We start from the raw sequence: 26,413 nt of genomic DNA, 5'->3' as shown, positions 1-26,413 counted from the left end.
TCATTAGATGGAATCCAATGCCTCATATACAAGTAAGAAAATGCTTATTTCAAGATTAACATAAAATATAAAAGGGGGAATACTGTAATAAAGGTGTCAGCAAAGAGTTATTAATCACTTCTCATACAGAAAGTTCTTATAGATCAATACCAATCTAATAGGCAAAAGGCTGGACATTTATAAAGACAAATGACAACAGTATAAATTTTCAACAGTAACAACATCTATGATGTATGTTATGAATCTATAACTATATGTGATTAGTAACTAAATATGTATCATAATGTGTATTATGTACATGTAACTATGTATAATCACGGACATTATGTATAATAACCAATGACTATGAATATTTTATAAATATAACTGCATAAATAATGTACATTCCATATATGAAACAATGTATAATTAGAAACTAAATATGTATCATCTTTGTATCATAAGCTTTATAATTTATAATATCAGATGGTGACAAGTGTGGGTAAAATAAAGTCTCACACGGCACTGGTGAAAATGCAAATTTACTGAAAAACATTGCAGATCATTTGCCAAATAGTTTAATAATAATAATACATATGTTCTCTAAGTCATCAATTCTATGCTTAGGAATTTATTAGCGAATAATTAAAGTTACCCACAAAAATTTGGCTATAAGTATGCTCCCAACAGAATTATTTATCTGGGTAAGCATGAAAGTCCTTAGAATTTGATTATGGGAGTCTAATCCATAGATCTGCCTCAACTTACATGCACCACTTAAAATACAAAATCATTTTTAATAGCTTCATGTGACGCCAGTAAGATGATGGTATTTGAAACTGTTGAAGCCGAAATTCGAGGGGAGGGGTTCAGAACACCATGTCGGGCGGAGAATGCAAGCTGCCAAACGGGGCGTTACGACTTCACTTTTGTTTCTCACACAGACTAAGGAAGAAGACAATTTTTATATAGATTGGAGAGAGAGAACGGTCTGGCAAGAGCAACAGCTTCCCGGCAGCGGGATTCTCTCGACCCTTCTCATTTTCTGTTTGTTTTACATGTTTCTACTAATGGTCCAATTCACAGTGATAAAGCTTAATGGGAAGTTTATTATCTGCCAGACGCCACACTGTATTTACATGAACTCATATAACACCGCAACGATCCTGTGGCTCAGGCACCACTTTCCTCTCCAAAAGACGGAGCCCCCACGAGGCAACGCAGCCAGTGGCTGACACGGGAACCTGGGACACTTGCCTCCAAAGCCTCACCTCGCCTAGATGTTTGTCACAGAACCCACACACCATTCTTAGTAATAACCAAAGAAAGTCTAAAGAAACCTCATCACACCTAACGATGATTTGAGACACGGTTGTCTATTCAAAGCGGGGAGAGAGGGGGGAGAAAAAAATGGAATAGGGAAGAAAACGTTTATTTATTTATTTATTTATTTATTGTTCACAAGAGGAACGCTGGGATCGTGATGGTGATAAAGCGCATACACAGGAAAATGGTTTCCTCTGGGAAGATTCAGAGAGAATCTCCCGGGAACCTTCCCTCTGAGAAGATTCAAGAAGGGCCTTTGGGTCCTGTTTGCTTTGTTAGGGTCACAGGTTGCTTCCCCCAAACGAAAGCCTTCGAGGCACCCCAGAGGAAAGAAAGGAGGAAGTGGACGGCCCACAGGGTGGAAGTGCAGGCAACTGTCCTCCTTCCTGCACTCCCCAGCTCACTCTGAACAGAAGACAAAGTCCTCCCGGGGTCCCCATGGGGTGTGCCAAGTCCCCTTATCCCGTTGTCCTTGTCCCCATCCCTGGAAGCTGTGGTCTAGCTCTGGCCCTCAGTTGCTCCACAACATCCCCCCCATTCCCTGCAGTCACAGCTTCCTGCAGACCCTTGGAGCCTGCTCTGCTCCCCCTCTAGACCCCTCCCTCACACACTGTCACTCCTCCTCTAGCATCACCCCCCATGAGTGCCTCGCTGGACCCTCTGCTCCCCCGCATCTCTCTGGCACCCCGAAGTCACTCCTCATCGATGTTCCTCCACAGCATTTGTCAGACTTGCTCTGTTTACTGCTGGTTGATTTCTTTTCGCAGTCTAGGCAACGTGGTTGGTGTTAACATGAATCGTTTTGATGAAGCACAAAGTTCTCGCACTTCATCATCACGAGTGCCCAACATCATCCTTTTTGTTTTCTTTTGTTCTGTTTTTTTTTATGTTTTTTTTTGTTCTCAGGAATGTGGTGAGAAAGGAACCCTCCCCCTCTGTGGGGGAATGTCATCAAGTTCAGCCTCTAGAGAAAGCCATCTGCAGGACTTCTTGCAAGTTTAAGAATAGAGCTTCCATGCAATCAATGTTGCCACTTCTTGGCATCTATCCCCAGGGCACAGAAACAGTCATTTTTCAGGGCTGTATACGTGTCCGAGTTCACTGCACTGAGCCCGGAATACAATAACCAGGATATGGAAACAACTCCGGGATGCAATGGCAGATGAACCCTACAGCATATCATACAACGAATACGATGTGCCCAAGGAAAGAGGAAACCTTGCATTTGCTGCACCTTAACATGGATTTACAAGGCACCAGGTCAAGTGACATAAGTCAGTGGGAAAAGAACAACTAACTGGATGCTCTCACTCATCCGTCGTACGTAGAGAAACAAAACAAGGGACTGGACCATTTCCCGAGAGAACACACTCTTGATCTGACTACAGAGCAGAGTGCCAGGTCCTGGGTGGCATGGGAGGGATGGGGGGGCGAGAGGAAGGAAGTGGTGGACAGGGGAGTGACACGGGGACAGAGGTGGAGGGCCAGGGCACGTGGTGGCAGTGAAAATGCAGCCAGTGTTCCCCAAAACCATGAATGTTAACACTCGTTACCGTCGTGCCACCGGACCTGCCAGCAGAAGAACTTTGGTCAGGTTTTCTAACGTTGCTTGCTAGTCTGAAAGGAAGACAGGAGCCCCGTGAGGCCACTGGCTCTCGCCTGGTTTGCTCCTGAGTCTCCTGGGGATGGGAGGTGCTCGCTCTGCACATTCACAGAAGCAGGAGTGAGCACCTGAATGCAGGAAGGAATGCAGGAAGGAATGCAGGAATGAATGACTGTCTGCTGCGGCCAGGCAGAGCTGAGGAACCAGGAAGAGCTGCATGACACAGCTCTCCGCTGCTGGAAGACACGCTGTTCTGTGGGCTTGGTCCCATTCTGTGGGCTCGGTTCTGTTCTGTGGGCTTGTTCCCATTCTGTGGGCTCGGTTCTGTTCTATGGAATCAATTTTGTTCTGTTTGTGTGGTTCTGTTCTGTCTGGTTCTGTTCCATCTGTTTGGTTCTGCTCATCTGTTTGGTTCCATTCTCTATCTACTTGGTTCTGTTCTGTGTATTGGTTCTGTTTGGTTCTGATCTGTCCATTTGCTTCTGTTCTGTCCATTTGGTTCTGTTCCATCTGTTTGGTTCTGTTCTGTTTGGTTTTATTCTCTGTCTGTTTGGTTATGTTCTCTGTCCGGTTCTGTTTTGATTGTTTGGTTCTGTTCTGTCCATTTAGTTCTGTTTCATCTGTTTGGTTCTGTTCTGTATGTCTGGTTCTGACCTGTCTGGTTCTGTTCTGTCTGGTTCTGTTTTGTCCGTTTGGTTCTGTTCTGTCTGTTTGGTTCTGTCCCATCTATTTTGTTCTGTTCTGTCTGGTTCTGCTGTTTGTCTGGTTCTGTTCTGTATGTCTGGTTCTGACCTGCCTGGTTCTGTTCTGTCTGGTTCTATTCTGTCTGTCTGGTTCTGTTCTGTCGCTTTGTTCTGCCCCATCTATTTTGTTCTGTTCTGTCTGGTTCTGCTGTTTGTCTGGTTCTGTTCTGTCCATCTGGTTCTGTTCTGTCTGTATGGTTCTGTTCCGCCCGCTTGGTTCTGTTCTATTCGTTTGGTTCTGTTTTGCATCTCTGGGGCCTCTCACAGGCCAGCCAGTGCTCTATAGCACAGCTACATTTCTGGCCTGGTCTAAGTCATTTCTGAAAACAAGTCTTCTATTTTTTCAAAATAAGGTTTGAAGAGTAGTAGGGACAATCATGACGCCCTATCCACAAAAGGCAGAGTCTATTAGAAATGATTTTTACAGATAAGACTTTTCCTGGGAGAACCATAACAAGCATGAGATGTTTAGGTCGGCTCGGGCTGATAAAACAGAAACTCTGGCGGCATTAGAGACCCAAGCTTTATCAGGAGAACAATCAATAAATATTGAGAAGTTCGCCCTTACAGAGGAGTTAAACCTCATTCCTTTATTGAAACGTCCACATAACACGGAGCTGCCCTGAAACTCTGCTAAGGGAAATTGAAAGAAGAAATAGAAAGAAAAATGCCAAGGTTCTATTTTCTGACAAAAAAGTGCCACTGTGAACATTCAGCATTAGTAATAAAAGTGTGAACAAAAAAAAAAAGCTAGCATTGGCGGTTAAAAAACGGGGCTCAATAAAAGCAGGACAAAAAGGAAATTAAAAACACAACCACAAACTTCAGCAAAGGAACTGCACAATGACGTGATATCCTCTGCCCCCACCCCCCCCCTAACGGGCACCTGCAGAGGAAGACCACTGATCTGAAAATCAAGGCCACCCCCAGAGCAAACCTACAGAAGCACCAACCCACAGACATGTCCCTGAGCTGATTCTTAGGGAAAAACCACCAATCAACCGGGCGGGGCGGGGCGGGGATGGCTGGGGAATGGATTCAGGGGTTCGGAACACATGTGACCAGCCTGCTCCCCAGCATGTAGGAGCATTTGCTGGGTGCTCCGAGCAGAGCCACAATCCCGGGCCCAGCTACAAAACCTCTCCAGCCCAACTGGCCAAGAATCACCAGGAACGACCCCCAGGAGCCCCAAACACCAACTTGGAAGCCCCACTTCCCTGCAGCTGTCACTAACTAGATGTACCATTGGGATCAAAAAGAGCAGCAGAAAGCATTGTCAGAAACACAGATGAGGTCATCATGTTTGGTCCATTATCTACTTTCGGCACACATCTCCCATCCTGACTGATTCCTCCAGCCATCATTTTCTTAGTGGTCCCTTCTCTATTCCATCTGCCTTCTCCCCTCCGCTCATGAAGCAGGCTTCCAGCTATGGGGCAATCCCCCTGGCTCTTGTATCTACTGTCCTTTGGTGTCAGCTTCATGTGATGTTATTCTATACTCCACAAATGAGAGCAGTCCTTCTATGTCTGTCCCTCTCTTTCTGACTCACTTCACTTAGCATGACACTCTCCATGTCTATCCATTTATAAGCAAATTCCATGACATTATCCCTCCTAACAGCTGCATAATATTCCATTGTGTAGATGTACCAAAGTTTCTTTAACCAGTCATCTGTTGTAGGGCACTTGGGTTGTTACCAGATTTTGGCAATTGTTAATAGTGCTACAATGAACATATAGGTACAGATGACATTTCTACTGTGCTTTTTTGCATACTCGGCACATATTCCCAGAAGTGGTATTGTGGGGTCATATGGAAGCTCAATTTCTAGTTTTTGAAGCACTGTCCATATTGTTTTCCAGAAAGGCTGGACCAGTCAACATTCCCACCAACAGTGAAAGAGCGTCCCTTTTTCCTCACATCCACACCAGCACTGGTCGCTTTTGTTCTTTTGAATGTGTGCCAGTCTCTGTGGTGTGAGATATCTCATTGTTGTTTTGATTTGCATCTCCCTGATGACTAGCAAGCCATAATGCCCAAAAGTAGAGAGAGAGTATAGGGAATATTGTCAGTAGAGAGAGAGTATAGGGAATATTGTCAGCCATGGAGGCAGGGGGAGGGTGGGAAAGGGGGGGTATACCGGGGATATTGGTGGTGGGGAATGTGCACTGGTGGAGGGATGGGTGCTTGATCATTGTGTGATTGTAACCCAAACATGAAAGCTTGTAACTATCTCACAGTGATTCAATAAAAATTTTTTAAAAAGAAAAAGAAAAAAGAAAGTGCTCTGGGGTTCTGCATTGCCAGACCTCAAACTTGAGCCCCTGCAGTAAACATGTGCTCCAGTCTTTGGGAAAAAAAAAAGAAAGAAACTCAGATGAGGGCTGGAGCGATGGATAGTACAGCAAGTAGGATGTTTGCCTTGCATGCGGCCAACCCATGTTCAATCCCCGGCATCCCATATGGTCCCCGGAGCACCACCAGGAGTGACTCCCGAGTGCAGAGCCAGGAGTATCCCCTGAGCATCACTGGGTGTGACCCAAAAAAGCAAAGCAAAACAAACAAACAAAAACAACAGAGACACAGATGAGCAGGGAGCCCGGCTGGAGGCAGAGGAGCAGCCGGAAGGGAGCCGTGGGAAGTGAATGTTTGGAATCCTGGATCCGGCTGATTGCTTTTCCAAACACAGAGCAGGAGTGGCCGCAGGCCTTCCCCGGGATCAATGCTGGTGTCTGGACAAGAGGGCACGATCCTGAGCCCTGGAACCTCGGCAGCCAGGCTGAGGAAGTGTCCAACTGAAGGGGGGCCATTTAAGGAGGCATGGCCTAGCAGAGACACCCGGGCCCACTGGGCAAACCCGCAATGCCCGAGTGACACCCGAGTCCCCCTGGGGCCAGTCACAGGGTCTCACTGCAGAAAGTGCGGGCAGGGGAGAGACACTGAGGAGTGGTGGGGTCTGTGGCAAACAGAAAACCTACATCCCACCTCTGGTGGTGGTGGGGAGGGGGCGTCACCTACTCATCTGCTTTCATGCCTCCGTTGCCTTCCAGCCTACCAGGTCCAGAGTGACCACACATGTCCAGCCTTCTGAACCAGGAGTCCAGATTCTTCTGGATTATGGGAAATGTCCTGTTTTTTTTTTTTTCCCCAAAATATTGGAAGTGATATTTTTTTTTCAAGGGTAAGGATCAAAGTATCTGGGAGCTGGGGTCCATCAACCAGCTGGGGTCGATGACTGTGCTGGAGAAAGTCAACCGTTAGGGGGGAAGCGGGGCTCCTGCTAGACCCCAGGGGGGCTTTCGAAGTGAGAGGCTCCTTACCAGCCATCCACGCCGGCTTTCTGCAGCTCCGAGATGCCGAACGACAAGGAGCCCATGAAGTCGTTTCTGCTGGTCAGGTCCCAGTCCCAGATCTCCACCGACAGCCTCCTGTCCTTGTCCGACTCCTTCAGCTGGCTGCACAGAGGGGGGCGGGGACCGGTCAGCAAGCAGGCGCGAAGGGGAAGAGAACAAGGCCCAAGGTTCGAGGAACAAGAGAACAAGGCCGAGAGGGAGGCATGTTATTTTCCTCCCCAGTCTGGTTTGCTTGTTGGTTTGGGAGTGACACCCACCAGTGCTCAGAGCTTACTCCTAGCTCTGTGCTCAGGGGTCCCTCCTGGTGATGCTCGGGGGACCCTAAGGGATGCCGGGAATCAAATCCAGCTGGGCCGTGTGCAAGGCAAGCATCTCTCCGGCCCAGGTAGGCAGATGTAAAGGTGGTGCCAGGAGACGAGGGGTCAGCACCCTCGGATTCCGTTTCAGCCCCAGCAGGTTCCCCTGGGAGGGGGCACCCCTGTTCGGCAGCCCATGGCGGGACCAGGAGGAGAGCCTGGGCCACCTGATTGGAACAGTTCTACCCACTGCCGCCATATGCCTGGGGCGGGCTGGTGGTGCCGGGAAGCCTCCCGACACTCCAAGCAATCCGGTGCCAATTATGTAACTGTGTGTGTGTGTGTGTGTGTGTGTGTGTGTGTGTGTGTGCCCGTGTGCAAGCTGCATGTGTGTAGGTGGAGGAGGAGAAACGCCTGGAGGAACAGGCTTGTGGGCGCCGGCTGGTCAGGGGACACTGGCACTGAGGCTTGTCCTGGACTGAAGAGGAAACGGTTTTGCCATTTTGTCCCCGGGGAGAGAAACCAGGATGAGAATACCCCAAGGGAACCGGTTTCTGGTCAGTGGCCTTGGGGCTGAGCCCCACTCTACCCCCTTATTTCCAGGCAACTCTGAGTCCAGCTTTGAGCGTCCCAGGGGTCAAGTGGAGAGGAAATGACCCCGGAAGTATTTAAGATGCAGGTGGTGGGGTTCACAGACAAGCGTCAGCTCCACCCCCCGCCCCATCTCCTGACTGAGCCGATGCAGGTTGGTCCTTCAACAGTCAGAGACGACTCCTGGGGGCTTAGAGCACTGCCAGGGAAGCCAGCCCGGGGGGGCTAGAGCCCATCTTTCTCCATGAACCCCACCCTAACGATGTCACCTCATCACTGCACCTTAAGGGAGAAGCTCCCCCCGCCCGGTCACTGGAGACCCAAAGCTGCTCCCCCAGATTTTGCCTTCACCTAGCAACACATCATACTATTTTCTATGCCACCCACACCCCCACACCACAGACATTCTCAACTCTATTTAAAAAAAAAAGTTCCCATTTTTATTTGGCATGCAAGGCAAAATGCAGGTGGCGGCGGGGAGGGGAGGAAGACGAGAGGGAGGGAAGGAGAAGGCAGGCAGGAAACAGGAGCCGAGAGAGGAACTCCCCATTCCCAGGGAGCCCACGCCGAGCCACCATCGCTTCACTTACAATTTAAACGTCTCGTTCCACTCGGGGTTCAGAGAACACTTGATGGTTTTGGTTTTCTGCTTGCTCTCACTCTTGGGGTCAGGAATCAGTTTCAGCTTCACGTACGGATCTGACAAGCCATTGGGGTCCATGGGTACAAGGTTTTTTGCATCTCTTACTAAAAAAAAAAAAAAAGAACACGACAAATGAAAAGGTCGTTATAGCATCCAGCATCCCGCAAAATATTTCGGCACGACGACAGAGCAGTGATGGCTCTAGAATGAATGTGCAGAAAGGGGCCTTGACATCACACTCACCTGCTAGAAATGTTCACTTGTGCACTAAGAGTTAACTAAACAGGTGAGAGGCAGCGTCTGCTCTCTCTTGGCTTCAGATCGATGCCTGAATTTGATACGACGCTCCCAGCTCAGCCAGGAAGATTAACGGCCAGACTCTAAGCTCGTTTCCCGCAAAGGCAGACAAGAAAAAGTGTGGCTTCTCCCATTGAGCACCATATGTTCCCCGGGCTCATCTATGTTCCAGGAGGGATCCTGCCTCATTGGTGGCTGGATTCCATCACAGAGACATACTGAAGTGTGTTTGTCCACGCGCCAGCGGTTGGGTGGTTTCCCCATCGGAGCTAATGTGAATTGTGCTGCTATGAACATCGGCGTACCGTGAATTAAAAAGTCATGTATTGTGTGATTACACTTACAATGAACTTGCGGAATGAAGGCGAACCTATAGACAGACACAGCCAAGTGATTGCCAGGGGGCTCAAGGGAGAGAGAGGAAAGATTGAGGAGCGAGTACTGAATGGTTCTGGGGTTTCCCGGACAAGTGATGCACAGTTTGGGAACTAGGTAGGAATGCTGATACATAGCACCGGGTTGGACTAAAGGCTACTGTATCATTGAAAATGGTCAACAGTGAAGTTTACGTTAATTTTATCACAACTCTAAAAAAGAAAGCGTTTGCCTGCAGACCAAAGAGGGACCCGTCATCCAGAGAGCACACAATACCAGATGCAGGCGATTCCATAGAAGGCTGGAAAAATATAGCAGGTATGAGGGACAGCTCAGCTCTCAGTCCAGAACGTCCTGGGCCAAGGCTATACGATCACCTGAGCCAAGGAACGAAAGCAGAGGGTGGGCAGGATGGACGCTATTTGCCATTGAACAAATGAGGTTGGATGAGGTCTCAGCATGGTTAGATGAGAATAGATGAACTAAGAGTCAACTGAAAAACCTGGGATGTGGGTCGCCCGGGAAAAGAGATAAGGAAATGGGAGTTAATGCATTTTAGGATATGGGGCTGACCATCTCACTTAAGATTAAACCAAAAATCCCAAAGTAATATACTGTAGAGTAACCAAACTCCCTGTTAGAAGATTAACCTATCATATATCTATATAATCATATAGATGCAATTGTATATATAATGACTCCAAAGAGGAATGCAAAGATGGTTCAACCTTAGAAATCCCTTATTCACCTATTTATATCTGAGGCTGGAGAGACAATACAGCAGGTTTTATAGGTGCTTGCCTTGCACGTGACCAACCCAGGTTCAATCTCAGCACCAGATTTGGTCCTCCAAGCATGCTAGATATAAGCCGTGAGTGAGTGCAGAGCCAGGAGTAAGCCCTGAACACTCCTAGGTGTGGCCCTAAAACCCAAATTAAGAAAAAATAAAATAAAATATCCTTCTTCTAGGTCAAAGAAGAAAACAATAGGTTCATTGTAGTTAGCTCAAGTGAATAGGAACCTCTCTTCACAGGATAAAGACTATTTTAACAACACCGCTGTCAATAATTTTATTTTTGTTGGTTTGGGGGCCACACCCAGCTGTGCTCAGGGCTTACTCCTGGCTCTGTACTCAGGACTCACTCCTGGCTCCATACTCAGGGGTCACTCCTGATGGGGCTTGGGGGGACCTTACATAATGCTGAGGATTAAACCAGAACTGGCAGCAGGAAAGGCAAGTACCTTAACCCCTATAGCATCTCTCTGGCCCTCGATTAATAATAAATGCAATTCCATTCATGTTAGGAATAAGCCAAAGATACCCACTACCACAGCGAGCACTCTGCATTTATTGTGAGTATTTCACGATGCAGTAAGACAAGAGACATGGAAGCTTTGTCAGCTTCAGGAGGCAAGGAAAAAAATAGAGGAAGATTATTGGGAAAGAGGGCTGGAGCACCCCTCAGTCCCCGAAGCCTCTGCCTGGGTACCAGCTCTGGCACTCCTCTCTGAGGCCATCACCCCAAGGGTGACACCACCCTCTTGATTTCGGTCTCACCTATGCTAGCCTATTCTAATTTTCCCATTTTTCCATTTCATTAACTCAGGACCCAAGTGTAATAGATCTTTCATCACCAGTTCAACGAGTCTCCTCCATTGTCTTTCTCCTCGTTCCCTCTTATCTTCACTCAAATCACCTCCAGTGTAAATTTATGGCACTTTATAATGACCTCCTAGAAAACACGCTCAATCTCGTTGCTCCTCTCTCTCTCAGTTCTTGAACAAACCCAAGCCTCGTTCAATGCTCCCATCCTCCCTTCATTTTCCTACATCCAGCCCATGTCTGAGTCTCGCCCCTGATCATCTAGCTTGGAAGGAGGTTAGGGCTGAAACAGCAAGAGGAGAAACAGCCTCGTGGGCTGGTGGACCAGTGGCCAGGGCCCCTGACACCAGCTCTAACTTGTCCTGCACCAACATTTCTCTGTAGGCCAACATAATGGCACTTCTGCCACTTCTCCTGAGGTTGAATTCATGCTCTGGCTCAGCTAACAAATGGCATCTCGTTCCGGCACCCAAAGCAAGAACATTTTCCCTTTGGACCTTAATTCAGTGAAGTCCAACACTTTCATCTTATGGAACTGGTTTTTCTGTAGGCTCTGGGGACAGAGCCGGTAGCAGAAGAGGGTTGATCCTGACCCTACGTAAAGCTGAATGTATTTGAAGGGTGGTTCATTTTGGCGAAGACAGTTCCCACATCATATAAAGTAGCAGCTTTGGGACTGTGATACAGGGATCTGCATTTTTGCCTCGCATTCACTTGGCATGTTTGAATCCCGGCTTCCTGATGGAGGAAAGGAGAGAATATATTCCCCTTTGCGGGGTGGTAAGGGTCCCATTGCAAAAAGACTCTGTATGTTTCACATGGAACTTGGCACCCCAGCAAGAATCTGTGAAGACCGGCTCAATGGCTGCTGTCTCTTCACCATCTCCATCACTCCGATCAGTGCCTTCTTCCACTCTGTCTGCTTTTATGATGAAGACTTAGCTCTCCCTCGGTAGACTGAGGGCAAACAGGACTCCTGGTACCTTGCTTCTCAAGACTAACACATCTGACATTTCACTCAACCTCTTTCCCTGGAACTAACTTCCTTCCTTCCTTCCTTCCTTCCTTCCTTCCTTCCTTCCTTCCTTCCTTCCTTCCTTCCTCCCTCCCTTTTCTTTCTTTCTTTCTTCTTCTCTTTCTCCCTTCCTTCCTTCCTTCCTTCCTTCCTTCCTTCCTTCCTTTTCTTTCCCTTCCTTCCTTCCTTCCTTCCTTCCTTCCTTCCTTCCTTCCTTCCTTCCTTCCTTCCTTCCTTCCTTCCTTTCTCTTTCTTTCTTTCTTTCTCTCTCTTTCTCTCTCCCTTTCTCTCTTTCTTTCTCTCTTTCTTTCTCTCTCTTTCTCTCTTTCTTTCTTTCTCTCTCTTTCTCTCTCCCTTTCTCTCTTTCTCTCTCTTTCTTTCTCTCTTTCTTTCTTTCTCTCTATCTTTCTCTCTTTCTCTCTTTCTTTCTCTCTTTCTTTCTTTCTTTCTCTCTTTCTTTCTCTCCTCTCTCTTTCTCTCTCTTTCTTTCTCTCTTTCTTTCTTTCTCTCTCTCTCTTTCTTTCTTTCTTTCTTTCTCTCCTTCTCTCTCTTTCTCTTTCTCTCTTTCTCTCTTTCTCTCTTTCTCTCTTTCTTTCTTTCTTTCTTTCTTTCTTTCTTTCTTTCTTTCTTTCTTTCTTTCTTTCTTTCTTTCTTTCTTTCTTTCTTTCTTTCTTTCTTTCTTTCATCACCATGAGATACAGTTGCAAGCTTTTGTGTTTGAGTTTCAATCATACAACGATCAAACCCATCCCTCCACCAGTGCACATCCCCACCACCAATGTCCCCAGGAAACCCCCACTTTCCAACCCACCCCCTGCCTCCATGGCAGACAATTTCCCCCATACTCTCTCTCTCTACTTTTGGACATGAGTAACCATCATTCTTTAAGCTGTGAACATGTCCTCAGGGGACAGGGAGCAAAAGGCACCCACCTGCTTCGTTCTGATGCATAAAGTCAGGGCTGAGCCCAGGTCCTGAGTTGCTCTAAGTTCCAGGGGCTGCTGGCCCTGGACGGGTCCAGGGCACACAGGGAGGAAGATTTCCCCCAAGCCAGCATGGCGGGGCAGTGAGGACGAGAGTCACGCACTCTCAGCCATCTCCAGGCGGGGCTCTGGGAGAACACAGCCCTCGAAGAGGGAGCTCTGTCAACACGGGACTCACTCGGGATGCTCCACAGCATCAAAAACCTCTCTGGGCTGAGGGCAATACCAGGAGAGGCCACTCTTTCCTCTCCACTCTGCCTCTCCCTGCCTCCTAATCAAGGAGAACACAGACTCCAAGGGCATGACCCCACGACGCTCGGAGGAGTCTTCGCAGGAGCAGAGAGTGCTGTGTTTCTCGGCTGTTTTCAATTGGTTTTTAAGGGGGCACCAAGTGCAATTCCCAAGACCACCAACAGTGGCGCTGTTGGACATCGCTGCTCAGCAGTCGAACAATCTCACATTTGTCGGCGGAGTATCTCCAGGAGGGGCCTCCGGACCCCTGAGCATTGCTTGGGAGCCTCTTCCCCACCCCACAAAATGGTTTTAAACATACTTTATTTTTAAAATGTATTTTATTTTGGGGCTGGAGCGATAGCACACCGGATAGGGTGTTTGCCTTTCATGCAGCTGACCCGGGTTCAATTCCTTGACCCCTCTCGGAGAGCCCACACGGGGAGCAAGCTACCAAGAGTATCCCGCCCACACGGCAGAGCCTGGCAAGCTCCCCGTGGCGTATTCGATATGCCAAAACAGTCACAACAAGTCTCACAACGGAGACGTTACTGGTGCCCGCTCGAGCAATTGATGAACAACAGGATGACAGTGCTACAGTGCTATCATTATTATTATTATTATTATTATTATTATTATTATTATTATTATTATTATTATTATTAGCAGGGGGGACACCCGGTGGTGCTCAGGGCTTACTCATGGCTCTGCGTTCACCAGGGTTCGCTCCTGGCAGGGCACTATAGATGATTCTGGGGACTGGACTGGGATTGTCTGCGTGCAAAGCAAGCATCTTACCCCTTGTACTCTCTCTATGGACTCACGTTCTTTTCATCACAGTAAAGCTGCATTAGAACCTGCACACGTTTCATGCTACAGGTCTCCATCATTAGAATTAAAACCACATGAAAGTCAACAGGTGCGTGAAGTATGTCCAGTTCACCGCTGAAAGCACAGTTCTAGCCCTCTCCATACAACTGATCCCCTGTACAGAAATTCCCCATCCCTTACGTCCAACCATTCTGGTGACACACCGATTGGCCTTAGAGGTTTATGTTGTAGTTTTTGAGCCAACCTCATGACTAATGTTTTAAGCCCATCGAGAGCCTGGGTCATAGCTCAAGTGAAAACACATACATTGGGGCTGGACCTACGGTACAGCGGGGAGGGCGTTTGATGACATGCAGCCGACCTGGGTTTGATCCGCAGCATCCCACATGCTCTCCTGAGTACTACCAGGAGTAATTCCTGAGTGCAGAGCCAGGAGTAACCCCTGTACATCACCGGGTGACACCCAAAAAGCAAAAACAAAACACACAGACACACATCTTGCAGGCTTGAGACCTTGGATTCAATCCCTGGCACCATATGTCACTACGACTCCTAACATGGCTGAGTGGAGCCCAGTGGCTCCCCAGCACTGTCAGGTCCAAGGAGCACTGTATCACGAGCCCTGGCACAGAAGCATTAGGCCAGTGCCATGGAGCTGAGCATCGCCCCTGTCAGCCCAAGCTGTGTTGGGAGTGAGCCCCAAGTCTACCTCTGGATCAAGAAAACACACCATAGATTTGAGATGCCAGAGTTGAAAAGTTATTTCTGTGAGCGAAAATAGGCACGACGTTATATTAAATGATTCGAATTTCTTTATTTACATCGGTGAAATCCTCTAGCAACCTTCAAAAATCGACTTTGACTGATTTATTTTCAGGTAGTTTGATTTGTCATTCCTTTCGGTTTTGTTGGAGTAAGCAATATGAAATAAATCTGTTACATGCCTCCCAAAGGGGTACCCTCGGGGTGGTGGGGGCAAGAGAGAAGCTGGGGATGTTAGTGGAGGGAGGGAGGGGGGCACTGGTGATGGGTCTGGTGCTAGAACACTGTAAGCCTGAAAATAACTCCATGAGGAACAACTGCGTAAGTCACAGTGTCTTCTTGAAAATAATTTTTAAAGAGCGAAGGATGCCCACTCCTTGGACATCTATTCCTCTGAAGCCAAATGTTCCTAAGCAAAACCTGAGTCCATCTTTGACAGCCTGTATCCTTCCCTCCTTCTACTGCTATCAGCTCTGCTCTCTACTCAAGGGGCCGACAGTTTCCGCAACAAGGGCTGAAGTGCCCCTGACGCAGGGCCTGGGCATCCATCTCTGAGCGCTCTGGCGTCCAGGACACCCGCCACCCCGGTGAGTGACAGTTAGCTGAGGGCTGCGATCCAAAGGCCTGTCTCTCCCGACGCTTTTCAAAGTCAAGCCGCGTTGCCAGAAGCCCGGGAGCTGCCTATGTATCAAGGAAGCAAAACTCTCTAGACCACACTCGGGGAAAGAATGACTTTGATTTTTCTCGATAAATGTTTCTTTACTATCTTTGTTGAAATCCAGCCAGGCCAGATGGTTGCGAAAGGCTTCCCACGGCGCAGAAATAGCCACCGTCCCCCCTCCTCTGGTGGAAGTTTGCTAAATGTACGGGGAGCAAAGTGGCCTGTGTCGGAACACGGAGGAGACACTGGGTGGGAGGTGGTGAGGCCTGGCTGCTTCCATCAAAGAGGGCTGAGAGCGAACCAGGAAAGTCACCGCAGACAGAGCCGAAGCCATAAAAATATAACGTTGAGCAGGCGCCGTTTTTTTTCTAAGAACTGTTAGAAAAGAACTTCTCGCCGAGGCCCTTCTCCCTCGTGCGTGGACAATCTACTGGAAAAGTCTGGTTTTTATTTTTAGAAAGGGCTGCCTTTATGTCTTTCCCTCACACTGTGCAAATCGGGAGCGTCTCTTCATCAGCACCTCAGAACTTTCTGCCCTGCCTGAGTCCTCATTTCTCCCAATTACAGGCGTTCTGACAGTCTTTCTTCTCCTTCGTTTCCTCCTCCTCCTTCTCCTCCTCCTCCTCCTCTTCCTCCTCCTCCTCTTCCTCTTCTTCCACCTTCGCTCCTTTCTCTTCTTCCTCCTCCTCATCTCCTTCTATATTCTACCCCAGCCCTCAACAGAGAAAAGGGTTGATCTCCAGAGAGCATCCACCTCTCAGGAAACAGTGCCCTGCGCCCTCTCTGTGGATGAGCAGGTTGAAGAAGGAAACAGGACAAGTACCAGTCACTATAATCCCTCTTCGTTTGAGAAAAAAAGGTCTGAGCATATCAGTGGCCCAATTGATGGCATCTGTGTCTGGACTGTGGGTTAGATATTGTGTGGACGCGCTACTTCTTGAGTTGTAGCTGAGAATGTGGTTGCTTTGGGGGAGAAATAGCAACTAAAGTAGCACTGTAGCACTGTCGTCCCATTGTTCATCGATTTGCTCGAGCGGGCACCAGTAATGTCTCCATTGTGAGACTTGTTGTGACTGTTTTTGGCATATCGAATACACCACCGGGAGCTTGCCAGGCTCTGCCGTGCGGGCGGGATACTCTCGGTAGCTTGCCGGGCTTTCCGAGAGGCAATCAACAAAACTATTTAGGGGTAAATGGGAACCAGGACTTCGACTTACTCTCATATGCCACAGGCATACGCAACACCACATAGGAGTACATGTCACAGAGGGACCGGCCAAACAGGGCAAAATAAAAGCAACCAGCAAATCAGGCAAAGCATATTAAGCTGTTCTTTGTACGACGGTGAACCTTTTCCCTGTAGTTTTGTCAAACGTTTGAAAAAACAAGGCCCTCCAAATCCACTGCCAGAAAAGAAAAAAGGGGGACAATAAACAGATTTTCTCCAAGGTTGTATATGCGCATAAATGGGCAGAAAGGTAACTGCAAGAACATATCCAAAATTAACTTAAAATAATGGCCCTGTCTGAGGACGAGGCAAAAGAAGTTGGTTTGAGGGTCATGGGCAAGAAAAGACGCCAGCCTTATCTGTCACAGTCTGAAGTTATTACAAGGAGAATGCATTTTGGATTCATCGCTCTATTAAAACTTAATTTAAAAACCAATTCAGTTATGCATCTCCAGCCTCCAAGCGTTCTAGCTCTGGTCGTCAGGGACTGCTACATCCTGTTCCCCAAAGACTTGATCAAGCAATTGTGGTTACGCAGTGATGCTTGAAGCCCGGCGTGTGGGCCAGAGAGATAGTCCAGCAGCGTAGATGCTCCCGCCTTCCATGCAGTGGACCCGGGTTCAACCCCCGGCACTGCCTAGGGCCCCCCAAGCCAGGAGTGATTCCGGAGCACTCTGGAGCCAGGAGAGAGCTGTGAGCCCCGCGGGGTGTCACCTCCCGCTCTGCCCGGGGTGGGGGTGGGGCAAACTGGTTTCAAGGACAGGACCTCCAGGAAATGGCCTCAAGGCCATCAGCGGGGCTCCCCTGACACCTAACCCAAGACTGCATCAGTACTGGCGGGAGAGGGACTCGACAGGGGTGGGCACTGAGCGCCACCAACTGATCTCGGCTCCCCTGGCCCTGCACTGCTCTCTCCATCTGTCCCGTGAAGTCCCAGGGGGGATGAAATCTGAATTTTTTAAATAGAGTTTTTAATTGAATCACTGTGAGATAGACCCCTACAGAGCTGCTCATGATTAGGGTTCAGCCATACAGTGCTCCAACACCCGTCCCTCCACCAGTGTACATTTCCCAGCACCAGTGTCCCCAGGGCCCCTCCCACCACCAGTTTGCCTCTATGGTAGGCAGGCACTTTCCTCCTCTCTCTGTCTCTCTGTCTCTCTCTTTCTCTCTCTGTCTCTCTGAATCTCTGCCTCTGTTTATCTTTCTCTCTGTCTCTGTCTCTCTCTTTCTCTCTCTGTCTCTCTGTATCTCTGCTCTGTCTCTTTGTGTCTCTGCTCTGTCTCTCTGGATCTCTGTCTCTGTTTATCTCTGTCTCTGTCTCTCTCTTTCTCTCTCTGTCTCTCTGTGTCTCTGCTCTGTCTGTCTCTCTGAATCTGTCTCTGTTTATCTCTGTCTCTCTGTCTCTCTCTCTGTCTCTGTCTCTCTTTCTCTCCGTCTTTCTGTGTCTCTGCTCTGTCTCTCTGAATCTCTCTCTGTTTATCTCTGTCTCTGTATCTCTCTGTATCTCTGTCTCTGTCTCTGTCTGTTTGTCTGTCTGTCTCTCTCTCTCTCCCTCCTTTTGGCCACTGTGGTTTGCAATACAGATACTCAAAGGTCATCATGTTTGTTCCTTTACCTACTCATTGGTGGTATATAAAAACATAGTAGAAGACTAATGTCCAAGGCCAGGGCAAACAGGAGCCAGGAGGACTGGTCAATGGTTGGAATCTAGCACAAGTGTGTGGGGTGCGGAGGGTAGGTAAGATAGAGAAGGGAACAGGATGACAATAATAGCTAGAAAAGATCATAGTGGACAAGAACTGAGTGCTGGAATCTGGATTTTCTCCCCTTCACCCTGCCCCAGCTTCTTCAGTTGGGAACGTCTTCAACGCCCAGTGCTAGAACCAACCCTGAGATCGCGTGCGTCTGACTCCTGTTCACCCGCTGCTTCCGGCCCCCAGGGTTTGGAGATGCGGCCACTCTAATGTGGCCCAGATCCTTCAGAACACCCTCCCTGACCTCTGACCCGGTCACCCACGAGGGCCTCCTCCCGCAGGCTCGACCCCCTCAGAAGCAAGCCCGGGGGCTCGGCTGGCCACATCCAGTGTGGCTCTCACCTCCCGGCACGTCACGGCCAAAGGCTCCCAGAACAGCTGACTCTCTGTCACTGCTGGCTGCGTCACACTTGTCACCCGTCTAATTATCAGTGTGGAGACAGTCTTCCAGCTGGGACCATCACAGGGTCTGTGGAGACGAGGCTTGTCAAGCCACGGAGAGGGGGAAGGCGGCGACACAGTGGCTGGCAGCGGAATCAGCAGTGGATGGACAGCGGGGTCGGGCCCGCCCGGGTCTGAATCTTGCCTGTACAGCATCACTCTTGAGGGAGAGGGGGCTGGGTCACAGGCGTCTCTGACCTTGCCACAAAGCCCAGACGACTCGGAGAGCTGCCACATAAAGCTGGGGTGGCCCTCTGCGTCGATTCACCTGAGACCATGCTTCTACCCGGAGTCTCTGACCCCTCCAAAGAGCTGCCCTGTGCACACTCAGTTCTGAGACTGCCTTGGGCGGGTGGCGGGGTTTCTGGGAAAGACAAGGACTTGTGCCTGTCACCTTCTGCCAACGTGGGTGTCCCTCCGACTGGGATGCAATTTCAGTCAGACTCTGTAAGGACCCAACTGGCTTCTAGATCAGCCTTCTTCAGCCTTTCCTACCCGAGGCAGGCGCCTGTCCTAGACCCCACCCCGCAGACCAGGAGGGACCGTCAAGGTGGTAGACCAGTTGTCTCCAACCTTTCTCTCTCTGTGGACCTGTAAGGGTCCGTGGGCCAGTGGTTGAGGAACACTGTTCTAGACGAGTTCTGTAACTCTCCAGATACAGTCCAGACCTAAGATTATTCCCTCCAGGACAACGTCTGTACAAATGACTTTGGAGAAGACGGAGAAAGACAAGAAAGATCAGAAGCCACATGAATCCACCCACTTCTCGTTAGGATTTCCTCTGTTTTCCTGACCGCCACTTGGAGCTCCACTGGGGCGAAATTCCTCTGAACCGCCCAATCAGACGTGGCCCCAAAGGGTATGACCCCTTTTCAGAGTGACTTCGTATAGCCCCAGGCCTGTGAAAGTTACCCAAAGTTTGCGTATAAGCAGTTCAGTCCTTTTTTTATTTTTGAAAAACTCATAATATGGGTCACAGTTGAGTTCCACGAATAAAACATACCAGTACCATACCCTCCCCCAGAGTGTCTGCTCCCTGTACCACTGTCCCAGAGTCCCCCCCATCTTACCCCCACCCCCTCTACGCTCTGTGCTCCCCACCATGGTGACCTCTCCTCTGCCGACCAACACTCACACTGCCTCTGGGCATGTATTATTACCTTATTATACTCCTTTATATCCCAAATATGAGAGGGATCTTCCGTGTCTGTCCCTCTCTCTAATTCAGCACAATCCCCTCCACATCCATCCACAAGGCAGCAAATCTTACGGTTTTATCTTTTCGCATGGCCATGTATTACTTCATGGTGCCTATACATGGCGGTATCCCATTCTATAAATGTAACACCATTTGTTCACCAACTCACCTGCTGAAGATATATAAGGGGTCCCTAATTTTAGAGCTGTTATAAATACTATAGGATTAATTGCCATTTCTCTAGGACGAATTCCTAGAAGTACAGTCATTAAGTCATATGGTAAAGGTATAAATGTGTGTGTGAGTGTGTGTGTATGTGTGTGTGTGTGTGTGTAGTCATCAAAAAAAGTTTTCCCAGGTAACTGTACCATTTTGCAATCCCACCAGCAATGAATGCATTCCTCTAGCTTTACATCCTTGCCAGCACATTGCATGAACAGTATTTATTGTCTGTATTTGTATTTATTATCTGTATGATTTTAGGCGGGCTGGAGCAATAGCACAGCAGGTAGGACGTTTGCCTTGCACGCAGCCTACCCGGGTTTGATTCCTCCATCCCTCTCGGAGAGCCCAGCAAGCTACCAAGAGTATTTTGCCCACACGGCAGAGCCTGGCAAGCTACCCAAGGCATATTCGACATGCCAAAAACAGTAACAATAAGTCTTACAATGGAGACATTACTGGTGCCCACTCAAGAAAATCAATGAGCAACGGGATGACAGTGATATAGTGCTACAGTGATGATTTTAGACATTCGAGTATGTGTGTAGTGGTATATCATTCTAGTTATAATCTGTGTTTCCCTAATTTCGAATGATGCTGAATACTTTCTCAATGACAAATTTACCATCTTTCTATCTTAGGTAATACTTATTTAACTCATTGCCCCATTTTTTAGTCTCTTTTTTTTAAGTTTTGTTTCATTTGGGGTGGGAGGGGGTGTGTTGGGGCCACACTGGCCACTGTCTTAGAGTTCCCCCATCTTACCCCCATCCCCCTATGCTCTTGCTCCCCACCATGGTGACCTCTCCTCTGCAGACCGACACTCACACTGCCTCTGGGCATGTGGTATTACCTTATTATTCTCCTTTATATCCCAAATATGAGAGAGATCCTTCCGTGTCTGTCCCTCTCTCTAACTCAGCACAATCCCCTCCACATCCATCCACACGGCAGCAAATCTTACGGTTTCATCTTTTCGCATGGCCATGTATTACTTCATGGTGCCTATACATGGCGGTATCCCATTCTATAAATGTAACACCATTTGTTCACCGACTCACCTGCTAAAGATATATAAGGGGTCCCTAATTTTAGAGCTGCTATAAATATTACAGGATTAATTGCCATTTCCCTAGGACAAATTCCTAGAAGTACAGTCATTAAGTCATATGGTAAAGGCATAAGTTTGTGTGTGTGTGTGTGTGTGTGTGTGTGTGTGTGTGTGTGTGTGTAGTCATCAAAAAGTTTTTCCAGGTAATTGTACCATTTTGCAATCCCACCAGCAATGAGCGCATTCCTCTAGCTCTACATCCTTGCCAGCACATCGCATGGACAGTATTTATTATCTGTATGATTTTAGGCATTCAAGTAGGTGTTTAGTGGTATATCATTCTAGTTATAATCTGTGTTTCCCTAATTTCTAATGATACGGAATAAATACTTTCTCAAGGACAAATTTACCATCTTTCTAACCATCTTAGGTAATACTTATTAAACTCACTGCCCCGTATTTTTTAGTGTCTCTTTTTTAAAGTTCTGTTTCATTTGGGGTGAGAGGGGATGTGTTGGGGCCACACCTGGCAGTGTTCAGGGATTACTCCTGGCTCTGTGCTCAGAGATCACTCCTGGCATATGTGATGGGGACCATATGTGGTGCTGGGGATAAAAATGGGGCAGCTGGATGCAAGGCAAGTGCTTGAACCTTTGCATTATCTCTCTGACCCCTTTAGTGAGGTAGTTTTCATACTTGGGAGTCTGAAGGTTCTCTACTATGGATACAAGCCCTTGTTAGATACAAGTCCCTTGTTAGCCCTTTGTTAGATTTGCTTAAGGGCAAACTAACTTCTTCCTTTCCCTCCCCTCCCTCCACTCCTCTCTCCTCTCCTCTCCTCTCCTCTCCTCTCCTCTCCTCTCCTCTCCTCTCCTCTCCTCTCCTCTCCTCTCCTCCCCTCCCCTCCCCTCCCCTCCCCTCCCCTCCCCTCCCCTCCCCTCCCCTCTCCTCTCCTCTCCTCTCCTCCCCTCCCCTCCCTTCCCTCCCCTCCCCTTCCCTTATTTTTCTTTTTGGGCCACAACAAGCAGTGCTCAGGGTTTACTCCTGGCCCTGTGCTCAGTGATCACTCCTGGTGGCATCTGGGGTACCATATATGGTGCTAGGAGCCGACCCCAAGTCAGCTGTAGGCAAGGCAAGCACCTTATCTTCTGTACTATCTCTCTGGCCTCTTGCTCTCTTTCTGTTAAATGGGGGGTAGGTGGGGGGCAGTGAGGAGGGAGGGAGGGCACACCCTCTTGTGGTCAGAGGCTGTGTCTGGCTGTGCTCAGGGGACCAGGGGCGGGGCAAAGCATGCACCCGATTCTTTGAGCTATCCCCACAGCTCCTGCAGCCTTTCACTGTTAAGTATAATGTAGGATTTTTTTAAATGTCGTTTATTTCAAGACTGAGAAATGTCATCATAAATGGATATTAAGTGCTGTCAAATGCTTTTTTTCTGCATCGATCATGATGTTCAGATGTGTCTTTCTTTCTCCAGATGATTAATATAGTGGCATACATTTACTGATTTTTGATTATTGAGCCAGTTTTGCATTCCCAGAATAAAATTCAGTTGGCGGACTATATTATTCCTTTTACATATTTCCAGATTCAGTTTTGTAATGTTTTGCTTAAGATCTCTGTATTTATATTCATAAAGGATATTTTTTCTGTACTTTTATTTAATTGCTCTTTTTGTCTGAATTTGGTACCAGGATAATGCTAGTCTCATAGAATAAGTTAGACATTATTCCCTTCTTCTCTTTTCTACAAAAATCAGTGTTATTTATTCTTTAAATACTCAGTAGAATTTTAAACTACAAATTTCACTTCAAGTACTTCTTTATCTGGATCCAGCAAATTTTTTACTTTTTGTATTGTCATGTTGTATTTTCACGTATTTAATTGGCCCAAAATATTTTCCAATTTCTCTTGAAATGTCCTCTTGGAACCACGCTTTACTTAAAGTTTGTTTCTTAATCTCCATCTTTTCTAGGGTTTCTGATTCCACGTATCACATTTCTACCTAAGAGATCTTTACTAGGTGAGAGAGAGAATACAGAGGAAAGGTACTTGCCTTGAGTGCCGGAGACCCCGAAACACATAAAGTGCCACCGAGTTCCCCAGCACAGTATCAGGAATAGCCCTGAGCACTGTGGGGTGTAGTCTCCGTGCCCCCCAAAACAAAAATAAATGAAAAGCTCTGAGTGTTGAAACAATATATACAACTGAGTGTTAAAACAACATATACAACTGAGGCTGGAGCGATAGCATGGAGGGGAGGGCGTTTGCCTTGCAAGCGGCCGACCCGGGTTCGATTCTCAGCATCCCACATGCTCAGCACCACCAGGAGTTATTCCTGAGTGCAGAGCCAGGAGTTAACTCCTATGCATCACCGGGTGTGACCCAAAAATAATATATATATATATATGTGCATAGATATATACATATATACACACACACAACTGCCTACTGGATATTGTATACTAGATGTCCCACAAGTTCATCACATGGTAGGGGAATGCACAGAGGAAATGGAAACTGAGGACTGGTTTCCAGTAGGGTACTTATCAGTGAGGGATGGGACAACGGAGAAGAGAACAGATGGACAACCTGGTGCAGGTGTGGTGTTGGAAGTTCTATAGATGAACCACACCAATAGCAGTTTTGTAAGCAATGGGGCTTAAAATAAAATTTCTAAACCATAAAGAAATCACAAGAACAGAGCTTAAAAAAAGTGTCCATCATATTCAACATCTTCAGTGTCTTCTCCCTCACCGTTGTATCTGTTCCCCCTCGCTGAAAGCCTCTCTTGATGAGAATTCACCGAAATGTCCACGTGGAACATCCGGAACCATCCTGGGGCCTTTCCTTTGACACAGAACGACTATGTGCCAATCATTCAGTCTCTTGATTGGACCATATGTGTCCATTCCCTTGATTGCCACCACGCCACCCCCCTAATGACAGTAACTGCAACTGTGTCATAGGGTTCCCGTGATTGCTGAAGGCTTGAAATTTGCTGAACTCCCGTGATTTCAAGAGCCTTGCATTACCTTCACGAGGTGGTGAAGGACAGGCCAATAGCAATTTACTGATGGTGTGGTTTGGGCATGCAAACCACGTGGGCCAAAGCAATAGCACAGTGGGTAGGGCGTTTGTCTTGCACACGGCCAACCTGGGTTCAATTCCTCCGCCCTTCTCAGAGAGCCCGGCAAGCTACTGAGAGTATCCTGCCCACATGGCAGAGCCTGGCAAGCTCCCCATGGTGTACTCCATATGCCAAAAACAGTCAGAACAAGTCTCACAATGGAGATGTTACTGGTGCCCACTCGATGAACAACGGGCTGACAGTGACAGTGACAGTGGTTTGGGAACTCATTTCTTCTCTCCTGGTGAGATTCGGATCTTCCTCTCTGTTTTCTTGCCTCCACGCTCAACCCATCCAGCCCTTTCTCCACACCCCCACATACCAAGTGATCTTTCAAAAACGCAACTCTGCTCACATATGGTCTAAACAAAACCCTTCGTAGCTTCATAGTTTTAGAAAATCTATTAATATTATTCACTATAAAACTAGGTCAAAGGAGAAAAGTAAACATGTAATTATTTCCCGAAAATGACAAAAGGCAAATGATAAAATTCAATTATCATTCTTTCTTTTAACCCTTAGAAAAATAGGCATCGTTAGGGGTTTGGCTTGATATAATAAATATACCAAAAACCTTCATCATGCTTACTGGTAAAACTCGAGAGGCATTTCTATTTCCATTAAAGCTACAATCAAATTAAGAATGCCTACCATCACCACTATAATTTAACATCATTCTGGAAGTACCAGCCAATGCAATTACATAAAAGAGAAGCATTAAAGAGGCTTAGACGTTGGAAACGAGGCAACCGAATTAGCTAGTATTGTCTGAACTGTATCTTAGAGAAATTCCTCAATGGTCTGACATGTGATTGACACTCTCTGCTTTGCAGCCCTCAGAAATTTCTTCCTGCTTTTAATCTCTTCGCCACTCACTGGGAATTTGGAAGGAGAAGTTGGTCTCAGCTGAGCACAAGACACTTTTTTAATTAGAGGGAAAAAGAAAAAACAACCTTTAAATCTGAGAGGAAGGATTCATTACTTATTAGGAGGCCAGGCTTGCAGACATTCATTTTCTTAACAATTTTTAAGAAAATGCACCTTTATCATCTCAGCAGGCCCACCTCCATATCTCAGACCTCCTGCTTGACCGTCCAAACTTCCAGGCGACGTTAACCAGCTGATATCTGTCCCCACCTGCCCCACCAACTGGAATTGGATTTCCCTCCAGCTGTGTCCCTGTGTCCCGGCAGCCTTCACACCTGACCTCCACCATCTCTGCAGGCCACCCCGGCACCCCAGACCCTCTGCTCGCGCTTGAAGCGGTTGCTTATATCCTGAGCTATGTGGCCACATCAGCTCTGCACGTCACATTTCACGTGGCACATACTTAGATCTCTTGTCGCTGGGTGAAGAGCAACTCCCAGGCTCATGCTTCAGAGACTCCCAGTGGAGCCAACTACCAAGATTCATCCCAGGCACGGCAGGTGCCCAGCAAACACGGTGGCAGGGGGGAGGGGGACTTCAGGAAAGCGCACGAAGCTCAATGAGGGACACAGAAGCAGGAAGCCTCGACCAGAACCAACCGGCTCAGTAAACCCCTAGAGAATGACTCTAGTGACACCATAGAGAGGGTGTTGAATGAGCTCAAGGAAAATGATGGCACAGGCAGTCAGACAAAACATGAGAGCGGAAATGAGAAAGCTATCATCAGAAGTGACAATGATGAAGCGCATGGTAGGTAATATTTTAAAATAATAATAATAATAATAATAAAACACTCAATAGAAGGTCCGGGCAGAAGAACATCAGAAGGTAAGGAAGAGGTCTCTAAGCTCCAAGATGAGATGTAGACAAGCTCTAAAACCAAAGGAAATTGGGAGGGGGTGTCTGAAAAAAATGAAGAACACACCAGAGAAGCAGGGGATGAATTTAAGAGAAACAACATCAGAATCATCAGAGTCCCGGAAGGCAAGTTCAGTGAAGACCAGTCAAAGAAGTCACAGAAAAGAATTCCCCAGAGTTGAGAAGTGCAGGCACCCAGAGGTCCAGAGGGTCCCAGTATGACTGAAACCCGGACCATGAACAGCTTTGAAACTGTATCTCATGATTCAATTAAAAAAAATTTTTAGAGGTCCCAGTGAAAATAGA

The 26,413-nt window shown here is 47.6% G+C and overlaps 1 protein-coding gene across 2 annotated transcripts in view; it reads right to left on the bottom strand.

Annotated features, from left to right (window-relative positions):
* PRKCB (protein kinase C beta) overlaps positions 1 to 26,413 on the bottom strand; it is a 352,872-nt gene that overhangs the window by 96,024 nt on the left and 230,435 nt on the right. For both annotated transcript variants that reach the window (XM_055136225.1, XM_055136226.1), the window contains exons 6-7: positions 8,485 to 8,641; positions 6,975 to 7,109 (exon numbers count right to left, since the gene is read on the bottom strand). In XM_055136225.1, the coding sequence (XP_054992200.1) occupies positions 6,975 to 7,109; positions 8,485 to 8,641 (292 nt within the window). The remainder of the gene's footprint in view (positions 1 to 6,974; positions 7,110 to 8,484; positions 8,642 to 26,413) is intronic.

The sequence above is a fragment of the Sorex araneus genome, chromosome 4 (genome assembly GCF_027595985.1).
Source record: "Sorex araneus isolate mSorAra2 chromosome 4, mSorAra2.pri, whole genome shotgun sequence".
NCBI classification, from domain to species: domain Eukaryota; kingdom Metazoa; phylum Chordata; class Mammalia; order Eulipotyphla; family Soricidae; genus Sorex; species Sorex araneus.
This window is presented reverse-complemented; position numbering and strand designations above follow the sequence as displayed.